At 55.4% G+C, this 26,231-nt stretch overlaps 8 protein-coding genes across 8 annotated transcripts; 5 read left to right on the top strand and 3 right to left on the bottom strand.

Moving 5' to 3' along the window:
• Nucleotides 1-128: 128 nt before the first annotated feature.
• On the top strand, nt 129-2,475 carry PUNSTDRAFT_120343 (uncharacterized protein). The gene is made up of 3 exons (XM_007383387.1): nt 129-357; nt 415-547; nt 622-2,475. The coding sequence occupies exons 1-3, from the start codon at nt 136-138 to the stop codon at nt 2,367-2,369; spliced, it is 2,103 nt and encodes a 700-aa protein (XP_007383449.1). The 5' UTR covers nt 129-135; the 3' UTR covers nt 2,370-2,475.
• A 17-nt stretch (nt 2,476-2,492) lies between these two features.
• On the bottom strand, nt 2,493-4,043 carry PUNSTDRAFT_86781 (uncharacterized protein). The gene is made up of 7 exons (XM_007383386.1): nt 3,962-4,043; nt 3,643-3,899; nt 3,533-3,591; nt 3,216-3,479; nt 3,049-3,154; nt 2,911-2,981; nt 2,493-2,851 (listed from the first exon to the last, which is right to left on the bottom strand). Exons 1-7 carry the CDS (start codon nt 3,989-3,991, stop codon nt 2,559-2,561), a joined length of 1,080 nt encoding a protein of 359 aa, XP_007383448.1. The 5' UTR covers nt 3,992-4,043; the 3' UTR covers nt 2,493-2,558.
• Nucleotides 4,044-5,781: 1,738 nt separating this feature from the next.
• PUNSTDRAFT_52234 (uncharacterized protein) lies at nt 5,782-7,608 on the top strand. Its single transcript, XM_007383385.1, has 5 exons — nt 5,782-6,266; nt 6,320-6,371; nt 6,426-6,503; nt 6,563-6,794; nt 6,853-7,608. The coding sequence occupies exons 1-5, from the start codon at nt 6,179-6,181 to the stop codon at nt 7,474-7,476; spliced, it is 1,074 nt and encodes a 357-aa protein (XP_007383447.1). The 5' UTR covers nt 5,782-6,178; the 3' UTR covers nt 7,477-7,608.
• A 1,181-nt stretch (nt 7,609-8,789) lies between these two features.
• PUNSTDRAFT_52231 (uncharacterized protein) lies at nt 8,790-13,321 on the top strand. The gene is made up of 11 exons (XM_007383384.1): nt 8,790-9,161; nt 9,346-9,467; nt 9,728-9,799; nt 9,874-9,981; nt 10,046-10,131; nt 10,191-10,319; nt 10,823-10,907; nt 10,989-11,061; nt 12,642-12,789; nt 12,847-12,943; nt 13,003-13,321. Exons 2-11 carry the CDS (start codon nt 9,359-9,361, stop codon nt 13,032-13,034), a joined length of 939 nt encoding a protein of 312 aa, XP_007383446.1. The 5' UTR covers nt 8,790-9,161; nt 9,346-9,358; the 3' UTR covers nt 13,035-13,321.
• A 1,597-nt stretch (nt 13,322-14,918) lies between these two features.
• On the bottom strand, nt 14,919-17,279 carry PUNSTDRAFT_143477 (cytochrome P450; the record flags this gene model as incomplete). The annotated part of the gene is made up of 12 exons (XM_007383383.1): nt 16,897-17,279; nt 16,800-16,837; nt 16,658-16,752; nt 16,570-16,608; nt 16,339-16,513; nt 16,150-16,273; nt 15,982-16,097; nt 15,771-15,917; nt 15,446-15,717; nt 15,264-15,392; nt 15,061-15,204; nt 14,919-15,003 (listed from the first exon to the last, which is right to left on the bottom strand). The coding sequence occupies exons 1-12, from the start codon at nt 17,090-17,092 to the stop codon at nt 14,919-14,921; spliced, it is 1,560 nt and encodes a 519-aa protein (XP_007383445.1). The 5' UTR covers nt 17,093-17,279.
• Nucleotides 17,280-17,771: 492 nt separating this feature from the next.
• PUNSTDRAFT_126043 (uncharacterized protein) lies at nt 17,772-19,537 on the top strand. Its single transcript, XM_007383382.1, has 8 exons — nt 17,772-17,906; nt 18,000-18,051; nt 18,104-18,311; nt 18,374-18,445; nt 18,500-18,631; nt 18,686-18,820; nt 18,879-19,158; nt 19,225-19,537. The coding sequence occupies exons 1-8, from the start codon at nt 17,801-17,803 to the stop codon at nt 19,371-19,373; spliced, it is 1,134 nt and encodes a 377-aa protein (XP_007383444.1). The 5' UTR covers nt 17,772-17,800; the 3' UTR covers nt 19,374-19,537.
• A 2,226-nt stretch (nt 19,538-21,763) lies between these two features.
• On the bottom strand, nt 21,764-23,109 carry PUNSTDRAFT_44305 (uncharacterized protein; the record flags this gene model as incomplete). Its single annotated transcript, XM_007383381.1, has 3 exons — nt 21,764-22,733; nt 22,796-23,029; nt 23,078-23,109. 3 exons carry the CDS (start codon nt 23,107-23,109, stop codon nt 21,764-21,766), a joined length of 1,236 nt encoding a protein of 411 aa, XP_007383443.1.
• A 1,908-nt stretch (nt 23,110-25,017) lies between these two features.
• On the top strand, nt 25,018-25,387 carry PUNSTDRAFT_44304 (uncharacterized protein; the record flags this gene model as incomplete). Its single annotated transcript, XM_007383380.1, has 2 exons — nt 25,018-25,176; nt 25,244-25,387. The coding sequence occupies 2 exons, from the start codon at nt 25,018-25,020 to the stop codon at nt 25,385-25,387; spliced, it is 303 nt and encodes a 100-aa protein (XP_007383442.1).
• Between the last annotated feature and the right edge of the window lie 844 nt (nt 25,388-26,231).

The following is a 26,231-nucleotide window of genomic DNA, read 5'->3' as shown; positions in this document are numbered from 1 at the left end:
GGGAAGATCCCGCCGGGACCGTCCGCTGACGTTGTCGGTGCCACGTGATAAGCGCCCGTGCATTGCCTTCGGGGCGCGTTATTACTCCGGATGCATCCCTCCGAAGTGCTCGGCGCTGCTGTTCTCTGCGACTCGATGTCGTCCCGGCCGCTGCTGCTGCACACGTCTGCCCTGAATGACGCTGAATATGATCTGTACACCGCCTGTTTCCGCGACCTCGTCGATGCCGACGACGACGAACACCGCACTCAGTGCGATGATGACCAACACCTCGACCGAACGACTGTCGGCGTACGCGAAGTGCGCGCCTGGCTAAGGGGCAGATACCCTGATGTCGCTACTCAGGATGTCGACTCGGTGAGACAGCGTGTTTATCCTAGGATCGCTCGTTTATATACTCACAATGCCTTTCAGATACTGAGACTATTTTGCCCCAACCTCGGGCCGACCGATATCCTCAACGGCGGACAGTTCTTCGCGGTGCTCAGGCTGCTTACTCACGTACGCCATGGCGAAGCTCTGGACAGGTCACTTGTTTTCCGCCAAGGTAAGTTTCAACGCGTTCTGTTTCACTCTATGGCATATTCATGTATACCGCGGGCGCTCACTTCGATCTCACAGCTCATCCAGAACCGTCCTCGCGAGTCTCGTCACCCTTCAAGCCACCCCCGCCTCGACGATCAACCACGCTGCCTCCCTCACGTCCGTCACGACTGATACCCACGAACGATCTGCCTACGCCGGACACCTCACCATCTACAACACACACGACACACAATCCGTTTGAACGACCTACTCCTGATCTCCCCCCGCGACCGAAGCCGGCCGTCCACCAAAGGACGGACTCGACTCATCGAAGAGCTGTATCTGCGTCTATTCCTTCCGTCCCTGCAACCATCGGACTCGCGGGTAGTTCAAGCATGCACTCTAACAATCCGTTCCGTAATAAGCCTCCGAAACCACCGGCACCAAGCGCTTCGACGAAACCCACCTTGCTTCCCGCCGGGCATGCCGCCAATGGCATTTCCCCGCCGCTGCCGCCCCGTAAGCCACCGCCGCCACCAGTGCCTATACAGCCTCCACCCCGTCACCAGTCCATGTTGACACCGATACCGTCATCCCCTGCCACACCACTAGCTTCTGCTGGTGCCGGGGCGTCGATGCTCGTGGAGCATACTAAGCCTATCCTGAGCGCGCATTCGCCACGCGATATATCGCCGGCTACCACCGGATACCGCTCAACGCCGAGCCCATTGATAAAAAACTCGCTACATGCCTCAAAGGTCGCGCAGAGCATCCGAAAGGCGGAAGAACAGCTCGAGAACCAGCGCGTGCTCCACGTATTGAAGCGCAGCACTTCCGCGTCTGGGAGTACCTCGCAACTGGACAGACAGCTCACGGGCTCCTCCGCCACGTCTTCATCTGGCGTAGGCGCAACCAGCTCCATCGTCCGCAACCGCAGTGCCAGCCCCACAAAAGGACCCGTTCTGCCTACCGTGCTAGAAGGCAGAGCGCAGCGGCAGAGCCTCCCTCCCTTGCCAAAGCGGAAGTACTCTAGTCCTCCGCCTGCCTCCGCTGCCTCCGCCCGCTCGATGGAAAGCCTCGCCAACGCGCACTTCGACAGTTCTCCCTTCTTGGATGGCGGCGCCGGCCGTGACGAAGGCAATCGCTCGTCACCATCTCCTACCCGCTCCCCTTCGCGGCCTCCTCAGCACCCGGGCCGCAAGAGCTCCATGGCGTCCAGTGACGTTAGCGGTGGCGGAACCACAACCCCTCCGCGCGTTGGGCGCAGCAAGTCCCTGCACCACCCGTCAGGCCCGCCACCTGTCCCGCCTCCCCGCCGCAAGCGCCCGGAGTCCGTGCAGGTCACCGCGTCGTCATCGTCATCCGGTGGCGATCCGCTAGGTTCTCCTTTCAGGACCGCGCCCGCGTACCCGAGTACGGCAACCTTCGGGTCGCTCTCGCGACACCTCTCACTCACATCAAGGCCCCGCCGGTCGCTCTCCGGCGAGCGCCTCTCGGAGGACTCACCCGTGTCGAGTATCCAACGCGCGTTCGTCAACCTCGGCGCGAAAGCGCAGCCCAAGTTCGAGGCGGCGATGTACAAGGCCGAGGCTGGGCTGAGCAGGCGTGGGTACGTACCGCATCACCACAGGCGAGATGACTTTAGTATGGCGAGGGGTGATCGCGGCGAGGAGCGGCTGTTCGAGGGAAATGGTGAGGGCGAGGAGGTGGCGGTGGATGAGGACGATTCCTCGGACGAGGAAGAGACTCGGCGGCGGCTGCACCTGGATAGTGGCAAGGGCTTGGGCATTCAGGGCGACGATGACAGAGGAAGACGGTGGAACGAGGGGTACAAGCCGCTGTGAACGGGGTTCTAACTGCTATACTCCCTGGGAGAACGAGTAGAGTATACGATAGGATACGTCTTGCATTGTATAGTAACATCTACACGGCCACGATTCTGACGACTGCTTTGCTCCATTGACGTGCGCGAAACGTGATCAAATCGGCCACACACGAGTAATACAGGCACCGCCAATAACGTTATCAGGATGCTACGAGTCAACGTCCATCACCATGCTGCTCTCCTGCGACCCGTCATTCTTCGACACCGCCAGCTTGGCAGTTGTCGGCGCATTGATGGGCGGCGCGAAATGGGTTTCGTGCTCCGAGGACGACGGCAACGCGGTATTTGGGGGCGCATTCGGGCGTGATGGAGAGAGAGCTGAGTCGGGAGGTATGGAGGAAGGCAAAGAGAGTGCTGGTGCCCGAGGCGGTGTGATAGCATTGCCAGCCTTGAGGGAGCGCTGGGAAGGGTTGAAGTGACCGCACTTGGGGCACACGTATTCTGTCGCGCAACGCGTTTAGTCCTGGCGAGCGCTAAGGATAAGAAATATCAAAACTTACGCGTATCTTCCCATACGCTCTCTTTCACCAGGCCATTGTGCGCAAAGCATTTCTGGCAGATCAACGCATACCTTTTTATGGCAGTTCATGATCAGATTATACGCTTAAGGCAATACCGGGCAGCAAGACAGGACAGACCTTGAGGCTGCGGTACCTGACGTTGATTCGTCTTCTCCAAGCAGAGCATCTGCGAGTTTGTCATACCATTGCCTCTTCGGCGGCGCTAAAGGACGGGCAGGTGTAGCTGCAGTATAACGTCAACCTTACTGCTTTCCACGACGTGTCAAACCTTGCATCGCACGCACCAGCAAGCATGGAGTTCATCAACTGAGCGGATCCCGGCTTTCCCGGTGTTTGTAAGGGAGGCAGTGCCGGACCACGGTGTGGTGTCATCGGAACTCGTGGTGGAGTGCCGTTGGTGGACGCGGGAGGCCGGACGGGAGAGGCTTGGGCGGAGGAGGGCTCGTCGAAGCGGGAGATGAGGTCCCGGGTCTTGTAGTAGTTGGTCTTTTTCTTGAACTCCTCGATCTTTTCGCGTTGTTGTTTGTGTAGCGTTTGGAGTTGCTTCTCTAGTAGAAAAGTTCGTAAGGACGGGGCGAGGTACTATGGTGGTCGAATGGACCTTCAGCGCTGCCAATACGTTGGTAGAACAGCTGGACGATGCGTCGCAAGAACAGGACACTGCAATACATGGTCAGTCTTTACGCTAGTATGAAGCTTGTGCATACGCACACTATGGGCCCTATCACCACAGGAGCTCCTTTGACAGCTCGATCTATTCCCGTCCCAACCCGCGTATGGAAGGACGGCAAGACATTCGGACTGCCGTACCATACGGCAACATATGCCACCCAGAACCCAAATAGCCAGAGAGTGAGGAGGAAGGTCGAGTTCCGTTCGCGCCTTCGTATATCTGCAAGCTTCGTTTGACGAGCCTGGATGTCGGTTGCAAGAGCGGAGAGGACTTGTTCGAAGTCCTCCGGTTCGCGCTAAACATGAACATAGCACTGCGAGTTGAATACGTGTTTGGATCCGACTTTGGCATCCATACCTTCCGGAACCAATTTGTAAGAAACGACATGGCTTGCGCCAGCCGAGGTAACAGATAATTAGTACAAGGAAGGGAGTGCGATGTGATGGGCGTTGCAGAGAGTCTGGTGGTCAGGCGCATCACTGGCCATGACGCGGTTCGGCACACTCCGTAAAAGTCGGACTGAGCATGCATACTAATAAGAGGGGCGGAAGCTAGGGTTTGCACCTCGCGTGGGCATCCAAAATATACAAGCATATTTATGCATCCTGGCAGACGGTATGGCAGTACATATGAGTGAAACAAACCGATGACTATGACATAGGTGCCAGCATAGCATTATTATGGGGTCAATGGAGATGTTATCCGGAACAGTTAACCAACACGTTCCGTTCGGAGCGACATTGGAGAATACGCCATCGAAATTTGCAGCGAATGCATGGCGATCACTGTGGCTTACAGACGCAAATACGAGCTTGAAGGAAACGGAGACATTGTCATACATGGCCCTATCAGATCGTGCGGCGACTTGATGGTCGTGCGCGGACCCTTGTTTCGAGCCACATGTTCTTTGCCAGTTGAAACAGGATAACGGTGCACCTGCTGTGATGTTCGAATCACGAACGCCGATACCGCGCCAAAGTAGTGCTCAATGAACCCCTCTGGGTTGAGAGGGCGGATGAGAAGCGGCTGTGAGGCATAGACTCACAAATAGCGTATGATCCGGGTGCGCGCACAAGGCAAAGGTGAGCTGCCATCGTGGCGTCGGGTTCACAGCAGTCTGACAACAGATGCAGCATTGCGGTGCGCAGAAGCCCGACCTAGCGGTTAAGATTGGCTCCTCAACCTGGAGACAATATAAAACATGAGACAAGAGTGCAGAACGTCGGTGGATCACAATGATGAATTGCGAAGTCTGAAGCAGAAAACGAGGGCGGCGCTGGAGAACGGCGCGAGAGACGTAGCATACCAGGCGGTACCGAAGGAGACTGCCTTTTACCTACGAATGCATACATGGAGCCACATGCATATCAGAAAAGCATACTGGGTCGGGGCAGTTCTATGCACATGCTATGAAGAGCGCAGGACAGCGAATTTCAATCCTTTGTGTGTAGCAACTGGAGGAATATTAATCTGGCATTGCCACCTCCAAAGATCATGCGAAAGGCAATGTGGATTCCTCGGGCACAGACACTTTCCAGGATTCATTGGTACTCGTTCACATGGAGCATCGGGCCCTTGTGTGGGCCATTGCGAACAGAAGAGTTACAGGGGAAAGCTCGTTGAGAAACGGAGGCTATGGGCAGTTTCACTGCAGAATCTGAACGGTTCAGTTCTAACCGTGGGAGGTTCTCACGTGACCACGTTGTTCTCGGCTTGCCAGTGCCGCTCTCTCGGCCCCAAGTGTAACGTAGTGGTCCTGTAGCTGTCGATTCCCAACGCCGCTGCTTCGTCCACTGTCGGAGCCAACACCTAATATGCAAGAATTCCTACGTCCTTGCGTTTCCATCCATTCATCGTGAACTGCTTTCGCAGTGCGCTACCCTGCAGCATCCTCGCGATGGGATCGACAGTATGATACGCGTCCAGCCGATCATACGGCTCTTTCTTTGACCGGCTTGAGATGATGCAGTCCGACAATTGCCGGAGCATCCTTACAGGTCTAGTCCTTGTCTCAGTTGACCGGATCTGTCGTACCTGCAGATATATGATCTTTCACCTTGTGCGTATGCATCGTTTCGCTGGACCGAAGCAGGGTGTTATACCCGCGTATGCTGATTTGCAGGCGTTTATTGGTAGCAGAACCGATCCGTGCGGTGGATACCACTGGACGGTGAGAGCTTCGCGCTAGACCAGCTTCTCGCATCAAAGATGGACAGGCTCCGAAGAGCTCCGAAGGCGCGCTGATACGCTCCCCAGGCACCTTCGTTCCCAGTTGCACTCGCGTTACATATGCCGCTGGCAACCGATCGGGCTATAACACACCCACAGGCCCACTGGTCCTGCGCCGTGGCAGAGATCCTTCCTCTCCGGAGCCGGGTTCATCGACATCAGCGCACACGTCCAGGCGCGCCAGATCACTGCCATCTCCTTCCGTTTCGTTTGTTCCCTTGCCCGCTTTTGGATCGGGCTATCGGTTATTAGGTGCATCGAGTGTGCCGCGCCTCTTCACGTCTCTCTTCCGTTTTCTGCCTTCTTCTTGTGGGCTTGAACCGCCGTGCGGAAGGGATAACTGGGATGTCGGCCCCTGCAGGCGTGGTAGTGGCTATTCCGCTACCACCTGGCATGACGCTGTCGCAGCTTGAGGAGCTACACAGGCAGCTTTGTAAGCGTTGATGCTATGTGCAATGCGATATGTACCCCTGAAGGCGAGCGTAGATTCCATTGCGATCACCGCTCTCGTCGCCTTCGCTCTTATATGTTGGGACTAGTGAGTTGCCGCATCGTCATGCCGTATTACATTTTGTTGACAAACATGATACAGTCTGCTTCTCGTGCGTCAAGAATGGCGGTTATACCGGACGGGTGGTAGGAAGTTGTGGACTGCGCCTGTAACATACGCGTAAGCGAATACAAGCATATCGTTTGGTAACACCCGCTCACGTCCGATCCCTCTGGCAGGTTCATCGTGCTCCGGTACTCGCCCTTCGTCGCGACCGTCCCCTCCTTGTTCTACACACTCCTACAAACGAAACACTGCCAGACCGCGGTGACGGTCTCAGAGGCGGGCGTAGTGGCTGTCTCGCTGTCTTCCGGATTCATCTTCGCCTACCGGGTCATCGCGATCTGGGCAGGGAACAAGATCGTGACGGGCATCGTGAGCGTGTTGTACCTCATGATGGCGACCTGTTGGGTCGGTGCCTCCCTTTCTCCGCCTATATACCGTCGTCTTACCGAACCGCACCACCTAGATCGCCGTCGCCGCCCAGTATCGCGTTTCCACCGGCCCGCCGACGTCGCTGTTCTCGAACTGCCAGTTTGAGGACCTCGTCTCCTGGGCGCCGATCAGTTTCTTCTCCTCCGTCGTGTTCGACCTCGTCGTCTTCCTCCTTACTCTCGCCAAGCTCAAGAACCAGGACCTGAAGGATTCACCCTACGGGCGCCGGGTGTACCTCGACAGCTTGCTGTACGTCGCCGCCACGGTTGGTGTGAACTTGATGGTGGCAATAGTGGAGGCGCTCCCGGCGCGGTATAACCCCCTCAAGTCAAACGTCGTGCCGTTCTCCACCGTCATCACTGTGAGATTATCCTTCTCCTCCCGGAGATCCGTGGCCGGCGCTGATGCGTGCGTTTGTGGATCACAGGTGGCGATGTCGCAGCGGGTGTACTTGCATCTGAAGTTGTTCCACGCACGTCAACCGCGGGTGTTGGATAAGCTCCGGGGCGCGTCGCAGTTCACGGGGAGCACGGGCATGACGGGCTCGAGCTTTGCCGAGTTTAGCACGTACCTGCCGCCGTATACGAACCCGTCGTGGGTGGCCCAGAACGACGACTGGGACGACCACGTCTTCATCATCGGAAAGCCGGGATCATGACACCGTTTCGAGTTTGGAAAATTCACGACCTTGTTTTCCTATTTCGCCTGGGGCACCCGTGTATTACTACGGCACTTGTAGCTTTAGGTCGCATGTTTGTTTGCTTTGGAATGCTTTGCATGCTCGCTCAACTGATCCGATTGCTGACGCACGTAACGACATCGACATATTCTTACGAGAACTGATGGGATGGAGAGGTTATACGTCCAGGTCGAGGATACACGTTCCACGCGGAGCACGAAGCCGCCGGTAAAGCCGGCTCAGGTCCATCTGCATCCGCATCCGCGGACGGGGACGACCACCACAAACTGCGGAGGTGTCAGATTGGGGGCTCGGCCTGGGCCGATTTGGTGTATTGTTGCGTAGGCGTTGTAGGGTAACCTCATTGCCCCGAGGGAAGAAGCCGGACGCTATGAATAGGCCCATCGAGCACGAGTTGTGGGCACCAATGGTGAACGGCGTGAACGTCCTCGTCGCTTGGGCTATGCACGGGCTAGTGAACGTAGAACATTGCACCCGTGCACTGCGGCCTTGGGCAGGTGTTGCGCAGGGCTGGCTGCATCGATCCATAGTCTGGCGCGGATTCGAATCCCCGGGTTGCAGAGGAAAGAGAGGTCGTCAACCCCCGCATCGATGTCCTAGCTGGTCGCGATTACACTCAAAGTGTGACACAGGACGTGAATAGGACTCGCCGGGGCACCATGAGAAGAGGATCGCCACGGCTGTACATAAGGCGGAACAGTCGGGCATGTTGATCCCATGCCATGGCCAAACTTGTACTATGGCAATAAACGTAGCCGCTAGCGGAGGGCTCTGCGACCGACTTCAGGATGATGAGCTGCGATCATATCAGCGGTGGAGTTCGAAGGGGGTCGCATGCTGGGTGTATGGGCGTTTTGAGGCAGGCTGGCCGCATATTGATCAGAGGCCAGCGGGGCTGCGATTTGAAGTTGCCAGGTACCGGTCCAGCGAGTGTCGGACGGCTTGTTGGCGGACGGGACTTTGGGAGATCGTATTTGGCACAAGAGGCAGAGAAGGGCATGAATGATAGGTTGAATGCGGTTGGGATGGGTAGAGTACAATGCGCTGAGAAGGACTGAATCGGACACCGCCGTAGAGAGAAGCGCCGATGTTGCCGTCCGGAGATCATTGTCGCCCAACGTCACTGGCAACCACCTCGTTCTCCCCTTTCCTCGCCTACCTTCGACCTCGTCTTGCTCGATAGAGTACCGTACTGACTACTTATCCTCGCGGTGCTGTTGACAAGTGATCTCCTCGGAGCCGGACTCCCATACACAGCCACATTCTGCCATTCTGCGTGTCGTGCTCGGCGTCTCTGATTGGCTACGGGCGTTGGCGCGCGCACGCCTCGAGGCGAGGCCAGGGTTCGTATATCGTCGCCGGCGTCGTGGGCACGCTCCTCCTCGTCTGGCCATTGTACCACCACATCCGCGTCCTCCTCGTCAAGTCACGCTCAGTTACGCCCGTTACCGTCTACGTTACGCCGTGAAACATCTGAGACCAAGAAGCGCGGTCGCACGCCCGTCGGCCAGCCGGTGATCTCCCTCGCGATCACGCCCCCACCGAACGACCAGAAAAGCCCCGGGCCTCGTCCGCCACGACGGATCTGAACCCGGTGACAGCCCTTGCTTGTTCCGTCGCCTGTCGCCCACTTCCCTCGCGAGGTCCGTCGGTTCGCGTTCTTCTCCCTCTCTCTCCTTCCTCCCCCCTGCCCCACGCTCTTTTGTTCCATAGACCTTCGCACTCTCGTCGGTCGCTCTCACTGAGCCTCCGTCTATACCCACTCCGGCTCCCGCATACCAGCATATACCCCCAAACATCAGAGGCTGATCACGAAAAAAAAAACAGGCTGTTTGTCGCCATGACCCGCTTTGGCGACTTTGCCCCGCTGTGCCACCAGCTACCGTCTTATCCGTGGTGTAATCTGTTCTATCGACAGTTGGAACACAAGAACTCTACTGCACTCGTTGGTGAGTGCTTTTGAATCGATGGTCTGGCGATTCGGGAGTGGCGGTTGGAATTTGGTGGAGGATCGGGCGAGCGACGTTCACCACTCTATCTCCGGGGCGGCACCCGGTCATGGGTGGACGCATGGCGGATGAAACCTCGATGGGGTTGCGGTGAACGTGAACGCGCTCTGGACGAACATGGCCAACCCCAGACCACCCGATTTCTCCACATCGAAATCTACCATGAAACAACACGCTGACGCCCCTCGCCCTTCCCGCAGGCGACTCCACCTTGTCCAACCGCCCCGCCGCACCCGTCGGCATCAACCCCGAATGTGGCATACCCCGCCTCGGTACGCATACGTCTACATCCACCCTTTTTTCCGTCGAAAAAAAACCTCATATCGCATCGTTCCCCTTCGCGCAGGACATGACAGCAGCATAGGCAACGTGGCGAATATAGTCGCGTGCGCCGTGAGCATCGTCTTCGTGCTCGCGCTGATATTGGGCGCGCATAGGCGAAGAGCCGCCGTCGGTGAGTCCCGCTCCCCATCTTCTTCGCCTCGTGAATCGACCTGACGAAATCATCCTAATCCCAGGCCGCGTCGAGATCCGATATTTCTTCGTGCTCTACCTCCTCACCCTCCCCTTCCAGCTCATCAGCACCGGCTCCCTCCTCGAACAGGCGAGTCCTTGCCTCCAATGTCCCGATATCGATCATGTTGCTCACCGGCTGGGAACCAGGGCACGACCAGTTTAACGGTCATCACCGCCATCCACGCCGGCCTCGTCGCGGCCACGTTTTGGGCGTTGCTGGCCAACGGCATCGTCGCGACGCAGGTGGTCGAGGACGGGACGATCAGCTCGATGATCGTGAGTCGTCTCTACTCGTCATGCTTTTCTTCGCTCGTCCCTTTTTGTCGGCGGTGGAGATGCGAAGAAGGAGGGGGCAGTGGGGCGGGTTGGAAGGCGGGCTGGGGGGCTACTGTTCGGTGTACGATGGAGGCCTAAGTGGTTCTTGGAGGGTGATGAACGACGGAACTCCGTGGAGCTCCTGGGGTCCGGGACCGCGGGACTCGTGGAGTGGGGCACGAACCAGCATGGCTTTTCTCGTTTCATCCGTTCGTGCCGGCTTCCCGTTCGTTCCCAGGTTAGGATCCTTCCGAGAGCGTCGCCGGCGGAGGAGTGAATGCTCAGACTCCGAATTCCCCGCCGAGAATCTTGAATACTTTAGACTCGTGCTGCGTACGCTGCATGACGGTCCGTTGGCTTCCTTGCGTCTCCGCACCGAACATCTTTTGCTCGTTTGATCTGCCCGCCGTCCCGCCCACATCCGACACGCTGCGACTTCCTTACTGATCTCTCTCACCGTCTAGCCGTTCCACTTCTTCGTTTTGGCGTTCTTCGTCGCAACAACCTATATCTCGCTGGACACCGCATTCAACTGGACATCAGCCTTCGGTAAGTCAAATTCTTAGTTTCGTTTGCGCTGCGCGTACTTGTCATCGCGAACTCTACGTCTAACACTTTATTCGCCGGTAGCGCCGTCCAGGCAGGATCCGGCTTCCTTACACAACATCGCGCTCTTCGTCCTTACCAATATATGGCCCGCCGTGTGAGTGGCAAACCTCTTTTTCTCGCTTCTTCGATACTCGCGCCTTTGCCGTCCATCTCGGCGCTCTTTTTTTTCCGGTGTTGGAGCTTTCGCTGGCGTGGCGATTTGTTCCTTTGTTTTGCCTTCGCGAAGCACGCCGAATGGACCAAAGGCGACCCTGGGCGCCTATCGCCTCCCTCGCGCTAGTCGTGATACGGTCCTCCGGCAATGCCATCACCGAACGCGCCGCTCGTCTCGTTCATCGCGTTTCAGATACGAAGAGGCGGCGGGGGGGCTGGGGCTCCGCTTCGCCGTCGATGACGATGGGCGTTCTATCGGAAAAGCGGCCGTGTGTAACAGGCGCCCACCCGTACCGACAATCGGCGCTTCGCTCTCTTATGTTGGAAAGGTTCTAAAGATGGCGCGGGCACTGCCAACGGACCGAGACTAGCCATTCTCGACCGTGTTTTCGATGCGAGGGCAACGGGGACGCAACGCAACTCGTCCAAGGCGACGCCCAGAGTGTCCACCCTCCCCTGGGATGCCGACGGCGACTATGTTGGGAGCGATGAGTGTTATTCATCGCATCGGTCCCGCCAACGCTCGGTTTCACCGGCAATATCCATTCCGGATCCAAGGGACGGTCTTTGTTTCGGCTCGTTTTGTTTTCAGTGGCGGGCGTTCGGTGCCATCGTCGTGCATATGTACCTGATGCGGCGACCGCATGGTTGGAGCTGCGGTTCGGACGCACTTTGTTTCTGGTTTGGGCGAGGTTATCCGTTTTTTTTTATCAGCGTTTGGCTTCTCGTCGGTGGAGCTCGCGACTTCTCGTCGCGTCCGCCTTCGATCCGGCGCAGCGCGCTTTCGATTCGACGTGCCTCGCACCCGCATCTTCTTCGATGGTCTATATTCACCACGTCCCGGGAAAGGCGTGGGATGTGACGTCCCTCGGTCTGCCCCTCCATCCATGTGTGGACTATTATGGGCCCGTTTTCTCTTCGACTTTCGCCGACCTTCATTCATCTCGGAGTCTGTGCTACTCGCCCTGTTCGCCAGGCTATGCCGCGGCACACGGGCTGTGCTTTTGACTCGAGGGCCGACCAGCCTTACGCGGGTTCTCAAGACAGCCATTGTTTATGCGTCCTGCTGTTGGCTGATAGCCTGACTCTGATGAAGATGGCCCACGTCCATTTCGGGTTTCGCACTTCGCCTTTGGCCGGGACTTGCAGGCCTTCGATGGGGTGATGGTCCGCACGCCATTGCCATCCTGTTAGACGGGCTCGATTCGGGCTTCCAACTTTCCCGAGAGATTGTGCGCTGCTCTAGATCTGGTCCATTGATGGGCGTCTGCCTGTCTTTCGTTACCAACATCGGGCCCCATGCAGCTTTGGCAGCTCACTCTGCCTGCGGAGGGCGACCCCATAAAGCGGATGCGCCCCGCGAATGGCATTGCAATACGTTTTGTACATGCCGGGCCGTCCTTTACGCGTCATATTCCACGCCCGTTACCGTTTCCTCTGGGGTTATGCCACCTGCGCCTTCATGCCCTACCTGCTTGACTTCCACTGTTCGTGCATCGCTGACCTCGGCGTCACTCACAGTGCGGCCATCGTCTACTTCGCGCTGATGCTGTACATCGTGCTCGGGGTCCTCAACGAAGTCCGCCCGATGTGGTTCTTCTCCCTAGCCTTCATCCTCTTCGTGCTCAGCCAACTGGACTACTACCTGTTGAACAAGGTCATCTGTAAAGTGCGTGCCCGACGCCTCTGGGGTCGATCGATGCTGAACTTTAGGCTTCTTCTGTAGGGCGCAAACCATAAGGTTGACGGTTCGTTCGTCGCGACGCTTCTCGAGACCGCCGCCGTCGGTGTGATATACCTCGCTTGGAGAAGTATCACAGAGGGTACGTCCTTGTTCCTCCTACACGTCAACAGCTTTCTGACATGTGGTTGCCTGCTGTAGAATCGTGGGATGACGATTACTACGGACGGTAGTCGGATTCCTCCCGCCGAAAACGACAATCTAGACTTTGATGTTCCGTCTCCCGTTTTGGTGTCCACTTTACGCAAGCTCCCGTTCACGTCTCCCTATTATCCTCCACGTCTCTCCGATTCCCCTGCAGCAATCTGGGATGGTTGCATGCTTACGTTCATTTGGATTTTCTTTCGTACACATTCCGTCCCCATGTACCACCAGTTCACTGTTCACTATTGCTATAGCTCTATTGACACGAGTAGCGCGTCCTCTGTTTTGCCGTTATCCCGTTGACCTTTGATATAATACCCCGTAAGGCTGTATGCAGTCTATGATGAAATCGAACGCGTGCAAAAGATGTCCAGAGCTGATGACGTGTTCTATATGATGTACCTCGACCACTCTGACCAAGCCAGCATCCATTCAATTCACGGCGTTCCCATTTCAATTTGCAACTTCAATCCGGACTTTGCATTCACTGCATCCTCGCGGTCAACGTGGCCAATCATGCTCCCCGCTGAACTCTGGGACGGAGTACTGGACCACCTCCACGATGACACCAAAACGCTACGCGCATGTTCCCTGGTTTGTCGTTCATGGTGTCCGTCGAGCCAGATGCACCTCTTCCACACTGTTCAAATCGACTCGTCCAAGACGTGGAATAGATTTCGACGCTCTGTACAGCTATCGCCCAAGCTAGCCCACAATTTGGTGAAGAAAGTCGTCATCTACGCGTTCATTGAAGAAAACCCGTGCTATGACGCTCTTGATGCGCCGCTGGCGTCCCTCGAAGCGTTGCACATACAGCGGTGCTGGCCGCCGCACCTGCGGCCCAACCCTTTCCTGAAAAGCTTCAGAAACGCGAACGACATCACGTTTCGGGATTGCGCATTCGACGACTTCCAGACGTTCTGCGCCATTCTCAGCTTGTTCCCCATCCGAAGACTGGGAATATACAATGTCGGTTGGTGGGTGCGTCCCACCGCGGCCGAGACGGACGGAGCGGACACCATGGATCTTTCCCCGCGAAGCTTATCCGGGGATCTAACTTCAATCGGCCTGCGAGGCGTCCTCGGCTGGATTCTGCGATGTACCCCGCCTGACAGCGTGAACCATATACGGCACGAGGCACACCATCTCCACAACTTAGTCCCGCGCCAGTTGTTGCTTGACATTGGTCAGTCTGTACAGTCTTTAGAATGCGTGGTGCAGGACATACGGACAGCGGGCTCTGTACAAAGTGCGCAGTGTATCGGATGTTGTGTTGAATTGAGCACTCATGTGCCCGAATCGACTCACAGTACCACCGTCATTCGACGCCCATCTGAGGTCTCAAACCAATTTACAGTCGATCCGGTTTAGCTGGCCGGCAGCGCTCACGCCATTGTTGATTTGGCCTACTATCGCCTTGCTCTCGACGGTGGGATCGACGTCCGTCAGATATCTGTCCATAACGGCACTTCCTTCTATCCGAGCGTTCGACGGATACGTTTTACATGGTTTATGGCCTTTGATAGTCGGCCTCATTCGGTTGCCGCAATACCGCAGCCTCATCGGTCTGCGACTGGTTCTTCGAGACGACGACATGTCCTCCGAGGGAGAACCACGCGTGTTGGAAGCTCTGCGACATCGGATATACGCCTTAAGGCACGACCTTCCACGGACTGCAATCATCCTCTCCTGGAGTCGGAACAGTGGTGGTCATGAACACGAGTTTCTGAAGCTGCGGCCTCTCAAAAGTTGATGATTCTTAAGCGAGTAACGTGCGCGAATACCGAAGACCTATTCTGACGTGGACTTGCTCTTAACAGACACGTTGAGGGCAGCTCACTGTTCGGGGCAAGTAGAAGTTGAATTGGCGTGGTCCTATCAAGAACAACTGCTGCGCATCAGTATGCCTTGGTTCACCCAATATCGGAGTCATCGTATATAAGGCGTTCAGCTTGTGCGCTCCGGAGCTCTATGGTACATCGGAAGGGCTGGGGGTGACTGTTTTGGTTGGTTATCATCAGAGGGAGAGTCCAAAAAGGTGATGAGACGACGGACATCATGAAACCATCCGTGAACCTCTCATGAACAGGGATTTCCTGCCCCTTCTCGTCGACGGCTCGCTTGATGTTGTAGGTGGCAAGGATAGACGAGGTGGCGATGAAGAGGGAGTTATCGGCCATATACCTCCCGGGACACACCCTACATGACCCGACTCGGATGATCAGAAAATCAAGGAACGCGGACGACGGCTGCTTCACCTCCGACCATATCCAAAGGTACCGCTCGGGAACCCACGAGGGGCATTCTCAAGACCTGGACGGAGCCAACGTTCCGGGTTGAATGTGCCGACGTCGGAGCCGTATACGCGTTCGTCCCGCAGGACGCTCCTAATGGGATGGTTTCAGCTCAAGTACAACGCCGAAGCGAACGTGCCCCTTACCAAACGTTGGGTGTTATGGTCGCTCCTTTCGGGATGATGTAGCCACGGTATGGGATGTCTTCGGAGGCGCGGTGTTGTTGGGCCAACGGCTGGACAGTGTACCACCGATGGATCTCGGTGATGATACAGTCCAAGTAAGGAAGATGTGGGCGATCGTTGAAGTCGGGCAATCGATGCGGGCCGACGACAGCGTCAATTTCCTCCTGTGCTTTGCGCTGTACGTCTGGATATAGGACCATCGCGAGCGTGAACGTATGCATAGCTTCTGCAGTCTACGATCCAGGGTCAGAACCATGCTGCTTCTGGAGATCAAACATGAACCTACAGTACCGGAGCCAGCCTCGTACGCCGCGGCGCCCGCGTCCCTTATCAGTTCCTCTTCGCGAAGGACACGAGGGTCATCATGGCTACATGTAGACCACAGGGCTTCGAGGTTCTCGGAAGTGAAGGACGGTTGGGCAGTTCCCTCCACCTGCAACAAACGAGCATCTCGTTAGCGCTCGGCTTCTCTTGGAAATCAGACGTTTGTTATGCACCGTTTCCCTCTTGGCCCTTTCGAACGGTTTGGTGATCATCATGAGGCCGTACTGACGCCATTCATTCGCCTTCGCCTTGAAGCGAGCCCCGGGAAACCAGGCCGGGATATATTTCACTGGAGAGGAGTTCGTCCACGACTATCACGGGTTGCGAGCATCAGAGCTCACTGATGGGGAAACTGTCGACGAGATTCAGGGTGGTGGTGCCGGCCTCGGTCACGGCTTCCGCCACAACGTTCGCTGTCTCAATGTATGGATCGCCTTCGGCAGCAACCTTGATACCGTACACGGCCTGAAGAGGTAACGTGACGCGGCATACTACATACATACTAGCTCCCCAGGCAGGAGACCTCTCACCTCCATTATCGTAGCACCAACGTAGTGCTGAAAGTGCTCAACAAAACGATGAGGCGAGCGGTGGAGTCGGCGAAGGAGATCGATCCTTTGTCTTCGCTGGATCGGGAAGAACGATGTGACTGCTGTCGGGTTAAAGTTCTCGTGGAATATGCGGCGGAGTTGCCGCCATCTCTCGCTGGACAGAAAGGGCGTTATTAGCAGACAACTCAAAAGTGATAAGGGACGATGTACCCATATGGCATGAAGGCGAAATGCCACGAGAATCCTATCCTTCGCGATCCTGTGAGGACAGGAAGGCAGAGACGGCGATGGCTCTCACAAATCGTTCAGGAGAGTCATTTTCGGTCGATCAGAGGATGCAGCAGAGCTCTTTTCCAAAATATGATGCATGGCTTCCGCCGAGTTCAGGATGACCTAAACCGAGTTATTAAGGGCGAACATTGTCGGTTGCTCGAAGCTACATTAGCCTGTCCGAGGACCTTGACGTAGACGATGTCTCCTGTTCATGGGCGACTGGAGTTAGTGCACCTGTTTCGAGATTATGTGCCGGACTGCTACCATGCTCCTCTCCCCACTTGCTGTAAGTCTCCCATTCATGGTGATCGGGCACGTCGAATAGGTTGCCGATGAGGGGATAGCCTTTCGGCCCCGGTGGCAGGAAACGCTGGCGTTGCTCGCTCCACCTTCTCAACCATATTGCCGGTAGCCCGACACATAGCAACGCTGCTAGTAAAGACAGAGTTTTGTCCGTCATGGTGCACGGCTACACCCTCGCAGCGAGCAGATAAGAGCAGGCGATCGTGAGAGTGAGAATGCCATTCATTCATCGAGTCCACCGAGTACAGGCTTGTGACCCGCGAACTCCGGGCGTGAGTTGTGATAGCTGAGAAGGCGATGGACGTCATCGAGCCCCAGAATGCGAGCCAAGCGCGGCTTGCTGAGGATGCACCGACAAAAAGTTGGACCGGAAGTGAACGTACGGACACAGCTTTGACACAGCATGCAAGAGCGTGTACGAAGGCCGGCGCAGCACGCAGCAGAAGATTTCCTCCAGCGTCCGAGAAAGAACGTAACTCCAGCAGGCGTCGGGCGCCTCGCGGGTGCCAACGGCGCCCTGTTCGACTTGCTGCGACTCCGAGGATGGCACGCCCCCGTCGATATTCTCGGCTGACAATAAACGTCACAGATCCAAGCTCCGCCTGCTTTCACCTCCTCTTCGATGGTCTCGATTGGCTGTCGCGGAGCCCGTGGCCCATTAAATGATCTCCGCCTGAGCATAATTCGAATTGCCAAGATGCCAAGGTGGATAACCAGCGTCGGTCTCGAACCAATCTGAGCGACTGAGTGCCTGATTGAGTAGGTCCGCCTCGGCCCATATATAGCGGGACACCAGGTCCGATGGAGAGGCCAAGTCCCCTCCAAACACAAGTCTATTCTTCTTCATCGCACCGGCCTCGTTTGAATGCGTTCGTTGGTTACGCTCAGTGCCCTTGCCGGCTTCACCTCTCTGGCTGCGGCGTCGTCATTGAAGCTCGCGAGCAGCTATTCGGGTGACACCTTTTTCAACGGTACGTCTCGCGTTTTCGTGCTGGGCCATCCTCGGCCGGTGGGATGGTGGCGGAAGGGAGATCAGAACGCGAGCTGACGCGTCTTGATCGCAGGATTCTACGTGAACGGGTCTGAAACCGACCCGACGAACTATGGAAATATCCAGTGCGCCTCCCCGCCCCTACCCCTCTTTTGCTGTCTAATTGCGTCCATTCAGTTATGTGAACTCGTCCGTCGCGACATCGGACCAGCTCGCCTACGTGAACTCGGCGGGCAATGTCATCCTTAAGGTGGATAATTCGTCCTCCGACCCGAACCCGGGAGAATACTCCACGTTCGGCCGCAACACCGTCATGGTGATCAGCAACGATACCATCGTCATCGGCACGCTTGTGGCGATAGACGCGACACACATACCGTACGGGGTGAGTCCACGTCACGCCCCGGTTCTCGCGCGTTTTCTGACTCTATATTCTCCTTGCCTCAGTGCTCTGTCTGGCCTTCCTTCTGGACGCTCGATACGGAGACGGGTACTGATGAGAACGGCGAGATTGACATCGTGAGTACGCTGAGTGCGCACCCTAGTTGACTTCGTTGAGCTAACCATCCATAGATCGAGACGGTGAACCTCAAGTCGGCGAACCAATACTCATTACACGCCAAGTCGGGCTGCACGCTCGTAAACGATACCTCGTTCCCTCACACGGGCACCGACCTATACACGAACTGCGACTACAACTACACTGTATGTCCTCTGGTCGCGTGTCCCCCTCCTGACGTTCGCTCACCATTGTCATAGTTAACTGGCAACGAAGGCTGCGGCATCAGCGAAACTGCGTCCTCGAGCTCCGTCGGCTCTGCCTTTGCGAGCAATGGAGGTGGTGTTTACGCCATGTACTGGTCCACTGACGGTATCCAGATCTGGTTCTTCGAGGTTCGTCTCGATACCGCGGAACCACATGCGAACCCGATGTCTTACCTTGGCGTTGTAGCGCTCCAACATACCGTCGGACCTGACCTCCGAGTCGCCCGACCCATCTTCATGGGACGAACCCTCCGCATCCTACCCCACATCGGGCTGTGACCCCAGCACGTACTTCAAGTCGCAGAGCCTCATCATCAACACCGACATCTGCGGCGCGTGGGCGGGCAGCGACAGCGTCTTCACCTCGACGGGCTGCTCTGGATCATGCGCTGACCTCGTCGGCACCGCGAGCAACTACGACACCGCGTACTGGGAGATCCAATACGTGAAAACCTTCACCTCGAGCGGTCAGTGCTTTCCGCCCGCGTTTTCGCCATCTCCGTCAACTGACGGGTGTACGTACTTCTTACCAGGTTCGTCGAGCGCGTCCGCGACTGGTACTTCCACCAAGACTAGCACCAGCTCGAGTTCCAGTTCGACGTCTTCGAGCGGGACCGCGCAAGTGACCGCCAGCGTCCTCGGCTTGCTGGCCGCCATGATCGTCTGTGCCGTGATGGCTTGAGACGCCTTGACTATATCTGAGCACATAGGAGGACTCATAACTGGATCATGGGTTGTACAACATGTAACGGCTCTCACTGAGGATGAGCTGCCCTGTCTCTACGTTGAATCTACGTGTCATATAATAATTCCGAGTACTTGACCCAATGTAATGAAGGTCCTCGCACCACATCTCGACAGAAGACGTCCAGCAATCCACCCGGAAAGATACGCTCCACTTTCGTAGGTGCAACGTCCTATATGATCGATGCCGCACACCCGCACACCTTGAAGCTATACAAATACTGCAAAGGCTTGCGGTTACGCGGACTGCTCCCATGGCCACGCATCAGGCGGGCTAAGACTGTTACGCAAGCCTAGCTGACCTAGGCTCCATTCCATATCTCGACCGACTTGCGCCGCTGTGTAACGATAGCCCCGGGCGAACTGCACGCTCATTCGATGCATGCGCCATCGGTTCCTCACATGTCGTTCTTCCTTGCGGAGGAACGTGAGCAGGTATGATCGCCAGTCGTACGGCTGCTCGAGGCGCAGGTCGAGGGTATCGCAGCGGCCTTTCCAGGCCTGCCATTCGACCGGGGAACACGGCAGCATCCATCCGTATTGCCATGCGAGTCGAAGGAATAATCCTTGACGGTAACGATTGATTCCTTCCCAGAAAAAACGGTTGACCTGGCAGAGTGCAAGGATCGTCTTCGTAGCGGATACGAGAGAGGGGGGATCGAAGATGGTATGCGTGACGTCCGTGGAGAGCTCTGCAGCTGCAACGGAGACGGGCAGGTCGACGACTGCGAAGAGGATGGCGTCCAACAGTTCTGGGATGCCGAAGACCTTCATGCACGCAGCAGCGTGCTCGCTGGACTGAGCCCGCGATGCTTCTGACCAATGCGTATCGAGACATTCGGGGAGAGGGAGCATGGTTGGCGGGCTGAGAAGCCAGACGGTGTCTTCCATTGTGTCCGGATCGTCCCACCGGGCACATAACTCCGGTTCATCCCCACGGGTGGTGACCCTCAAGACGGCGTAGCCGAACACTTGGTTGTCTCGTCCACACATATCGTAATAAACAACGTCGTAAAGAGGGCCGTTGAATTTCAAACCGCCTGAGCGTGGATGACCGTCAGATGCTGGCTCGTATAGCGATTTCCAGAGTTGGATAGGCGTCACATTGCCGCGACGACATAGGAAGGAGAGGCACCCCCTGTGGATGGGAATGCATAGATGGGGCTCTTGTGGGTCTAGACGATTCCACTCGTCGTCGTCGTCTTCAATGTATATGCTCCCGTAGTCACTCCACGAGCTAATATTCGTCAGGACGAGCGTAACAGCACGAGCCTACACACGCAATCACACACCTCGGAGGCGAAACCCAGTCTTCTGGCCATTCAGGACCGACACTCACCACATCTTCCCAGTACTTTCCTTCCTTGGGGGAGATGCGAACTATGTCGTCTACGGGCGCCTTTGGAACGGGAAAACCGGGAGGATTGTTCCGCCATCCACCATCTGCCGGGGGCCAATCCAAAGTGTCGGAGGATCCGAAAAGATACCGGCGCCACTCATCGTATGCATCGCAGAGAGGGCCGGCGCTGTAGTGTTTCCCGAAACAAACTCTTATATCGCCGACACGGCTGAACGGGATGGATGACACGCACCAGAACGAGCAGTAATTTTCGGAGAAGCCCATGGTAATGGAAAAGCAAGTGCTGTGGTTTCAGTTCTGCGAGACCAATCCCATGTATCTTTTGTAATCAAGCCAGGTGGTCGTCAAGAGTTTCAGAGACAGCGTTCTGAGTAATAATCTGGTCATCATGCAAATCATAAACACCCTTTCCTGCTATGTGCTGTCCATTCGACAGCCATCAAACGACTGAGAATGTCCTCAAATGGACACAACAACAAAAGGCCGAAGATCGCAGCAACGGAGAAAATCCGAAGGGCCCGGGGAACGTGAAGAGGTGAATACTTACAAGGTATATGAGGCACTGCCACAGACTTCGGATTGTCCATCACGGTCATCGCATTGCTGCCCAAATCATTTGTACTGCATCTCTTTATAACTTCAATGACCTTAATGGCCTTTCAATCTCTCTCGCAACTCCTGCGCTTCCTCATGCTTAGGGCTCTATCAATATGGAACTTCTGCATCCTGACAAAATGCAGTCAGGACGGACAGCGGTCGGCTTTGAACTACCCCTCGGGAGAATCTGCGAGGATCACGAGGATAGCAGTAGCCCGACAGGTTCTCGCACCACATCTGGACAGAAGACGTCCAGCAATCCACCCGGAAAGATACGCTCCACTCTCGTAGGCGCAACGTCCTATATGATCCGAGTCGATGCCGCACACCCGCACACCATGAAGCTATACAAACACTGCAAAGGCTTGCGTCTACGCGGACTGCTCCCATGGCCACGCATCCGGCGGGCTAAGACTGCTACGCAAGCCTAGCTGACCTAGGCTCCATTCCATATCCCGACCGACTTGCGCCGCTGTGTAACGATAGCCCCGGGCGAACTGCACGCTCATTCGATGCATGCGCCATCGGTTCCTCACATGTCGTTCTTCCTTGCGGAGGAACGTGAGCAGGTATGATCGCCAGTCGTACGGCTGCTCGAGGCGCAGGTCGAGGGTATCGCAGCGGCCTTTCCAGGCCTGCCATTCGACTGGGGAACACGGCAGCATCCATCCGTATTGCCATGCGAGTCGCAGGAATAATCCTTGACGGTAACGATTGATCCCTTCCCAGAAAAAACGGTTGACCTGGCAAAGTGCAAGGATCGTCTTCGTAGCGGATACGAGAGAGGGGGGATCGAAGATGGTATGCGTGACGTCCGTGGAGAGCTCTGCAGCTGCAACGGAGACGGGCAGGTCGACGACTGCGAAGAGGATGGCGTCCAACAGTTCTGGGATGCCGAAGACCTTCATGCACGCAGCGTGCTCGCTTGACTGAGCCCGCGATGCTTCTGACCAATGCGTATCGAGACATTCGGGGAGAGGGAGCATGGTTGGCGGGCTGAGAAGCCAGACGGTGTCTTCCATTGTGTCCGGGTCGTCCCATCGGGCCTCCGTGATTCTCAAGACGGCATAGCCAAACGCTTGGTTATTCCGTCCATCCATGTCGTAATACCCAACGGCGAAAATAGGACCATTGAAATTCAGACCGCCGGAGCGTGGACGTCCCGCTGCTGGCTTGTAGAGAGACTTCCAGAATTGAGAAGGCGTAACGTTGCCGCGACGACATAAGAAAGAGAGGCACCCGCGGTGGAGGGGAATACAAATGTGTGGCGATTGTGGGTCCAGTAGAACCCATTCGTCGTCGTCGTCTTTGACGTAGATGTTACCCCAGTCACTGTAATCGCTGTGATTTGTGAGGACGAGCGTAATATCGAATAGCGCAGGACTTCTAGCGCAACCACACACCTCGGAGGCGAGACCCAGTCTTCTGGCCACTCAGGTCCGACGCTCACAACATCCTTCCAGTACTTGCCTTCTTCAGGAGAGATCCGGACAATGTCGTCTACGGGCGCCTCTGGAACCGGATAACCTGGAGGATTGTATCCCCATTCACCGTCTCCTGGGGGCCATTTAGAAGTAGGGGGATAACCAACGAGATACCGGCGCCACTCGACGTAGGCATCGGAGAGAGGACCTGCACTGTAGTTGTCCTCAAAACCAGCTCTATTTGCACGGGATGACACGTACCAGAATGAGCAGTAAGTTTCAGAGAACCCCATGGGATAGGCAGAAGCAAGTTCTACCTGTCGCGTATAGGTTTTGTGTCCAGGCAAAGCGGTCCCCGGGAGTTTCAGCAACAGCGTTGTGAGTGATCATCACAAACTGGGAAGATGTTTTCCAGCCTTCTGCTGTACATTGGCGTCCTCAATCAAGCGAGCATCACTGCGCCGGTGTGTGTGGGTGTGGGTGTGTCCGCGTTGATAGTCGGACGCGGAGGGTAGACTATGGTACATCGTTCTATTCTACCTTTTCGTCACTGTCCTCTTTGCGATTCAATAGTAGGCAAATTTCCCTGCGTGTAGCAAGCGGAGCCAAGATAGACTATGTTGTTTGCAGAAACGAGTATGTAGTTACTAGTGAGTGAGTACCAGCCACAACATTATTGTGGGGGCACTGCCACAGACCCTTCAAATCGGCTCTTGTTCAAGCAGTCCGTCTTCACTGCAGCGCCACGAATGCAGGATGGGGTTTACCTTGGATAGTCATAAGAAAGTGACGCGGCGCAATGGAGAAGGAATCTCATCAAGATCTACTTATATGTGTCAACGCCTTCGAAGCCATGCTGGAAAACGTGCAGTACAAACTCAGTCGTGTGGATTTTGACACACTGAACAGTACGGCAATTTAAAAAAAAACTCGATAAATGCGATGAAACGCCGCATTTCTGTTTATGACTGCTGGATTCATCGCTTACTTCAACTCCATACGCTGGTCGCGATACCAGCCTTCCACTCATGATGCATTGGATGCTGTTCTCCACACCCGAGTACCCCTTGCCAGCACAATATCAAATCACAACCGACATACACTATAAAAATCGCAGGTAAGCCATGCTGATAGCCTTGCCCGGCGCCATCTTGACTCGCTCAGTCTTCGTTCTGTCCTTTCTCCTGTATCATTCACGTATCGTGTTTGTTCATTATGCCAACCTCTTTCATCTCCCCTATCGTCATATTTCTCCTGCTTCTTGCGAATGCCACCGCCGCCCCTTTCAATCGCCGGCAATCAACAACATGCTCGGACGGCGGAGCGGGTCCCTGCATCTGCGGCAATGCTTTGAGTATTCGAAAGTCGAAACTGTCGTGCCCTAACGAGTCCTTCCAATTCACCGATCACACAAGCGACACAGATCGGGATCTGAAGTTTTTACCTGTAAGATAATCCGTTTAAGGTTTCAACGATTAGGTTCTGATGTCACCCATGTATTCGACTTTATAAGGGAGCTCAGATCGGTAGTCTTCAATGCGGTAAGTTCATTTCCCCATGTGGAGAACACACACTACACCGCTTTTGGGCATAACTCATGTACTCTAAAGATCAGTATGTGTATATTCTCTCATTATTCAACGATGACCTGAGTTGTGCCCTCAGTATTGTCGAGCTGCAATTCATAGCAAACGAACTGAATACTATACCTAATATTTGCTCAAAGTTTCAGACCACAACAGGCGGAGCTACCCCAGCCTTCACTGCCTTCAAGAACGCTATCAATGATATCCCGAATATCGTCTTTGTGGAAAGCATCGTCAACAACGCAAAAGGAATAGTAATAGCTGGAAAGCAATTTCGTGAAACTACGAGGATAGCAGCGGTAAGCTAGCACACATCCTGCAAGAAGGAACTGAGATTACTTAAATACATATACAGGCTGGTGTTGTCAGTTTCCTGACCACTTTGCAGACGAATGGTCAACGCAACGTATATCCGGGAACACACGCGGCAACCAACGTCGATCAAGCATTGACGAATGCCGTTGGAGCGGGCAATGGCTTCCGACCCGGTTTCCAAAGTCGCTTCGATGCCACAATTACGAGTGCCATTGACAGGTAGGTATATGTAGCTTATGGTGGACTGCCTCGCTGAGCCGTGAGGCAAGGACAAAGGTGGCCTTGCCAGCGTTGGACACTATGTCCATCAAACCACCTCCTACACCCGGATCTATTTTCATTCACGAGAACGGCAAATTTTGCAAGCGCGACAATATGCTGGACAAACTACGCAACACATTCGTCCGTGCCGGAGTAATCAAGCGTACTACCGCAACCGCCACTGGACCTTGTGCGACGGTAAGTGATAGAAAATTTGTTTCGCCTCCAAAATTATAGAGATTGTATCTTATGTCTTCTATCTCAGCCTGCCACCACTGTGGCGACGAAGGGTACTGGCTTGGCGCCGACGATCCCTGTTGTGAAGGTTGTTACTCCGGTTCGAGTTACCCCGACGAAGGCGACAATCCCGACGTCATCTAGCACGAACAATGGGAGGGCTCCAGTGTAGGTAGAGCAATGTAGATGAAGCATATGATTTCCAGGTCGCAATGCGGGGTACCGGTGTGCTGTCCATTAATCATGCATATCATCCACTGTGCTGTGGCAGGAATTTGGAAGGAGGAAAGAGGAAAGCCGAACACCCACATCATTGCTGCTATGAGAATAACAGCTCGAGGCACAGAGTGAATAAGCTAGAAGACCGGGTTGAGATGGATCCGTTTGTCTGCGCACCGAGAATTCCGCCAGCATACACTGGGCATGAGTCCGGATCCTGATTGTGAGTTGATTACATAAGGACGTGCATGAGGCACGAGATGCCCTCCGTTTTAGCTGGGACTTACGATACACACAACGGGACCTATGCTCAGCGCTCAGCACCCGAATCCAAAACGATGTCTCGAGTCTCTCGCGCGTCATGGCTACAGCCCACAGCACGCGAACAGCGCAGTGGATGAGTTATGATATGAAAATCCGAATGCAATGGCCTGGACCGCAGTACCCCATTGGTCGACAACTCGTCAGACGCGTTCTCATAACCCTTTGGTCATGGCAAACGAAGTCGTTACGTGGAACCATATCGAACGGACACTCATCCTTATCATGTCACTTCTGTTCTGCACGTTTCTCGAATGCTTCAATCGGCACTCGGAAGCTTGTTTGCAACCGGAAGTTGTGGCTTCTGCCTTCTGCCTTCGATGTGCCAAATTTCGCGCTGGATACTCTCACAGATTGAATGAGTAACAGAATGTTTATACATATACCTCTTGAAGTCGAGAATTCTTATCTACCCAGCCCCCAGACTTGCACACCCCGCACACTCAAATGGAGCAAACATGAGCGCACTACTCACC

Source organism: Punctularia strigosozonata (genome assembly GCF_000264995.1).
Source record: "Punctularia strigosozonata HHB-11173 SS5 unplaced genomic scaffold PUNSTscaffold_6, whole genome shotgun sequence".
NCBI classification, from domain to species: Eukaryota; Fungi; Basidiomycota; class Agaricomycetes; order Corticiales; family Punctulariaceae; genus Punctularia; species Punctularia strigosozonata.
The sequence above is the reverse complement of the archived record's forward strand: the minus strand, read 5'-3'. Positions and strand labels throughout refer to the sequence as shown.

Bases quoted from the DNA above. Each gene is read 5' to 3' on its own strand.
- PUNSTDRAFT_120343 (XM_007383387.1), top strand. From the start codon at position 136: ATGTCGTCCCGGCCGCTGCTGCTGCACACGTCTGCCCTGAATGACGCT. The intron at 358-414 runs GTGAGACAGCGT...AATGCCTTTCAG, and splicing joins CTACTCAGGATGTCGACTCG to ATACTGAGACTATTTTGCCC. The intron at 548-621 runs GTAAGTTTCAAC...TCGATCTCACAG, and splicing joins GTCACTTGTTTTCCGCCAAG to CTCATCCAGAACCGTCCTCG.
- PUNSTDRAFT_86781 (XM_007383386.1), bottom strand. From the start codon at position 3,991: ATGTCGTTTCTTACAAATTGGTTCCGGAAG. The intron at 3,480-3,532 runs GTCCATTCGACC...CTTTTCTACTAG, and splicing joins ACGTATTGGCAGCGCTGAAG to AGAAGCAACTCCAAACGCTA. The intron at 2,982-3,048 runs GTCTGTCCTGTC...TGCCATAAAAAG, and splicing joins TCAGGTACCGCAGCCTCAAG to GTATGCGTTGATCTGCCAGA.
- PUNSTDRAFT_52234 (XM_007383385.1), top strand. From the start codon at position 6,179: ATGTCGGCCCCTGCAGGCGTGGTAGTGGCTATTCCGCTACCACCTGGC. The intron at 6,267-6,319 runs GTAAGCGTTGAT...AGGCGAGCGTAG, and splicing joins GGAGCTACACAGGCAGCTTT to ATTCCATTGCGATCACCGCT. The intron at 6,504-6,562 runs GTAAGCGAATAC...TCCCTCTGGCAG, and splicing joins ACTGCGCCTGTAACATACGC to GTTCATCGTGCTCCGGTACT.
- PUNSTDRAFT_52231 (XM_007383384.1), top strand. From the start codon at position 9,359: ATGACCCGCTTTGGCGACTTTGCCCCGCTGTGCCACCAGCTACCGTCT. The intron at 9,468-9,727 runs GTGAGTGCTTTT...CCCTTCCCGCAG, and splicing joins GAACTCTACTGCACTCGTTG to GCGACTCCACCTTGTCCAAC. The intron at 10,320-10,822 runs GTGAGTCGTCTC...CTCACCGTCTAG, and splicing joins GGACGATCAGCTCGATGATC to CCGTTCCACTTCTTCGTTTT.
- PUNSTDRAFT_126043 (XM_007383382.1), top strand. From the start codon at position 17,801: ATGCGTTCGTTGGTTACGCTCAGTGCCCTTGCCGGCTTCACCTCTCTG. The intron at 18,052-18,103 runs GTGCGCCTCCCC...GCGTCCATTCAG, and splicing joins ACGAACTATGGAAATATCCA to TTATGTGAACTCGTCCGTCG. The intron at 18,312-18,373 runs GTGAGTCCACGT...TCCTTGCCTCAG, and splicing joins CGACACACATACCGTACGGG to TGCTCTGTCTGGCCTTCCTT.